The 2769-nt window shown below is 55.5% G+C and overlaps 1 protein-coding gene across 1 annotated transcript in view; it reads left to right on the top strand.

Annotated features, from left to right (window-relative positions):
• Window positions 1-1006: 1006 nt before the first annotated feature.
• Window positions 1007-2769, top strand: part of LOC104385823 (ectonucleoside triphosphate diphosphohydrolase 8-like) — an 8639-nt gene continuing 6876 nt past the window's right edge. The window contains 3 exon segments of the mRNA XM_009994323.1: window positions 1007-1132; window positions 2045-2162; window positions 2698-2769. Of these exon segments, the coding sequence (XP_009992625.1) occupies window positions 1007-1132; window positions 2045-2162; window positions 2698-2769 (316 nt within the window).

Raw genomic sequence — 2769 nt, 5'->3', positions numbered from 1 at the left:
CTGCCCAGGGAAGCTGTGGCTGCCCCATCCCTGGCAGTGTTGAAGGGCAGGTTGGATGGGGCTTGGAGCAACCTGGGCTGGTGGGAGGTGTCCCTGCCCATGCAGGGGGTTGGAACTGGATGGTCTTTAAGGTCCCTTCCAACCCAGTCTGTGATTCAGACTGGGGAGAGCAAAGAGAAAACAGAAAGGTGAGGTGTGTGTAAAAGCACAAAAAAGCAGGAACACAAGGGTTAAAAAGAAAAGTGTCTTGCAGGGCTCCTATGTGTGATTTCATTCAAATGAGAAGGAAGTAATTGGCTGCAGATAAGGTGTGGGGAAGATGTGAACTGAGCCCTAAGACCCCTGTAAGGCAGAGCACTGATGTTCAGGCATTTTGCTTGAGGCTGATGAGGTCTGAGATAAAACAAAAGGGAAAAGATTTTCAAGCAGTACCTACTCCCAAGGGATATAAAAGGTAAGTCCAAGGTGGGTTTAGTGCAGGCGGTGGAGGAGCTCAGAGCCACAGCAAAGACTCACAAGCCAGTTCTGAGCATCCCACCTGGGCACCCAGCTCTGGGAGCTTCTGGGTGCAGGGGAGCTGACCTTACTTCTTGGAAAATCCAATCACTGTCCCTTTCTACAATATCCCACCTTGAGTTTTTGTGCTGTTTCTCATGCTCTCCTCTGTTTGGTGCAGTGTTTCCTTTGCTCCCCACGCACCTGATCCTTCCCAATAGTGGTGAGCCAAGGGGTGGGTGCAGGACCTGTTGTGATCCCAATACAGCTGTGCCAAGCTGCTGGGCTACCAGCCCATCTTCCCTCCAGCCCTCCCTATTTTATCCTAATCTTGCTGTTCCCAGGTAAAGATCTGATTATTCACCAGGATTTCCAAGCTACACACCTTGAGCTGGTGCCAGCCTGGGGACAGCTTTTGGAGCTGATCTCCTCACAGCTTCCACTGCCTTGTTCCCAGCTTGCCATGTCCAACCACCTTTCTCCTGGGTGTGGGTTTGCAGGAGCCTTCACCATGATCTTTGCTAACAAGAAGCACTTCAGCACTGCTACTCTTGGGACACTGATCACACTGTCCATCATAGCCCTTGTTCTCAGCCTGGTGGAGATTGACGACGTCTCCCTGCCACCCACAGTCAAGGTGAGCCCAGAACAGGGTCCCCAAGCAGCACCGCAGAGACTGGTCACCTTGGGCAGGTGCCCAGAGACAACAGCTTATCTTCAGGCTTAGGAGGTAGTGGTTGGTCAGAAGGCCCTTGCAGCAGCTGGGTGGGTGTTTTCTTTCCATCACAAGAGGCAGGCAGAAGAAATACAGCCCAGCCACCTGGCATGGAGGCAGGGAAGCCTCCTCTGAATCCAGCCACCATCTACATGCTTGATATGTTTCAAGGAGATTACCTTGGGGCAGTTGGAGAGGGCAAAGCCCTGTCTCACTCCCTCTTCCCTCCCAGGGCACCACACCACAGGGAGATCCACCTCCAGGAGGCCCTTGTTCCCACCAGCTCCCACCAGCCTTGCCCTGACCCTCTCACATAACAGCACCAGCATCATAGCTTCTTCCCAGCCCTCCTTTGCAGCTTGGCATCCCACTCTGGCTGCTGGAAGAGGGTTGCTATGGTCTCGAGGTGATGTGAAGGACTTTATGGGTGGTCCTCAACTTGCCAGCCCCAGCCAAGGTTGGGCACAGCCATGGGGGTAGCAGAGAGCACTGAAGAGGGGGCTGTTCCTGCCACCAAGGTGGGGCCAGTGTAGAAAGAAAAGGTATGTGACCAAGAAAGAAAATAAAAAAGCATGAGGAAACAACCACAAAAATGTTTAAGTGAGCTGCACAGACCTTGGGAGGAGAATGAGAAAATCCCTCAGCTCCAGTGAGAAGCACCCGTGCTGAGGCCAAGCAGGGACACTGCTCTGCCACGGGGCAGGCACCTGGGCCTTACAGAGGGGATTTTTGGGGCATCCTCTGGTCCCACCACCCTGGCAGGACCATGGTGGGACCAGGGCCAGGTTGCTGCTCCTCCCACCAATGTGATGATGCCTTGCTTTTTCTTTCCAGCATGGGATGGTGTTTGATGCAGGCTCATCCCACACCTCCCTGTTTGTCTACGAGTGGGACTCAGACAAGGAGAACAACACTGGTGTGGTCAGCCAGGCCTTGTCCTGTGATGTCCAGGGTCAGTATTCCTCTGCCATGGGCTCCGTGCTGCCCTGCATGTAGGTGGGACAATCTGGCCTCCCTTTCTTTAGCCTGCCCAGCCTGGCCAGCTCCTTCCACCAGGCTGTCACTGCTGGCCCAGTGGGAGCCCTGCCTGCAGGCAGGGTGGCCCTGGCTCCCCACTGCCTTCACTGCATGGCTGGGGGCCCTCAGCACCGTGTGGTGCCCACATGCTTGGTGGGGCTGAAGCACCTTGGTGCTGCTCTGGGTTTTCATTCCTCCACCTTGGCCGGCCTGCTGCCCAGGCTGCTGCCCTGGCTGGGGAAGGGCTCAGCCACAGAGCTGGGCACCCTGCTGAAAGTGTGGGAGATACGGGGAAACCACAGGAGAGGTGTGTAAGTGTGGGTTGGTCAGGTCCTGGGAGACCAGGGGGCCCTGGCAAAGCACCCTGTGTTGCTAAGAGGTGACAGATCTCACTGCCCCATGTCCTCCTGCCCCCAAATCTCTGTGCCCAGCCATTCCCATCACCCTGTCCCAGCCTGACTCTCTTCCAGGGCAAGGCATATCAAGCTATGCCAACGATCCCCCAAAAGCTGGTGACTCCCTACGAGCGTGCCTGGAAAAAG

This window comes from Chaetura pelagica, unplaced genomic scaffold, assembly GCF_000747805.2.
Source record: "Chaetura pelagica isolate M959 unplaced genomic scaffold, ChaPel_1.0 scaffold132, whole genome shotgun sequence".
Classification (NCBI taxonomy): Eukaryota; Metazoa; Chordata; class Aves; order Apodiformes; family Apodidae; genus Chaetura; species Chaetura pelagica.
Note: the sequence above shows the minus strand (reverse complement) of the source record. Positions and strands in the feature narration are given on the sequence as shown.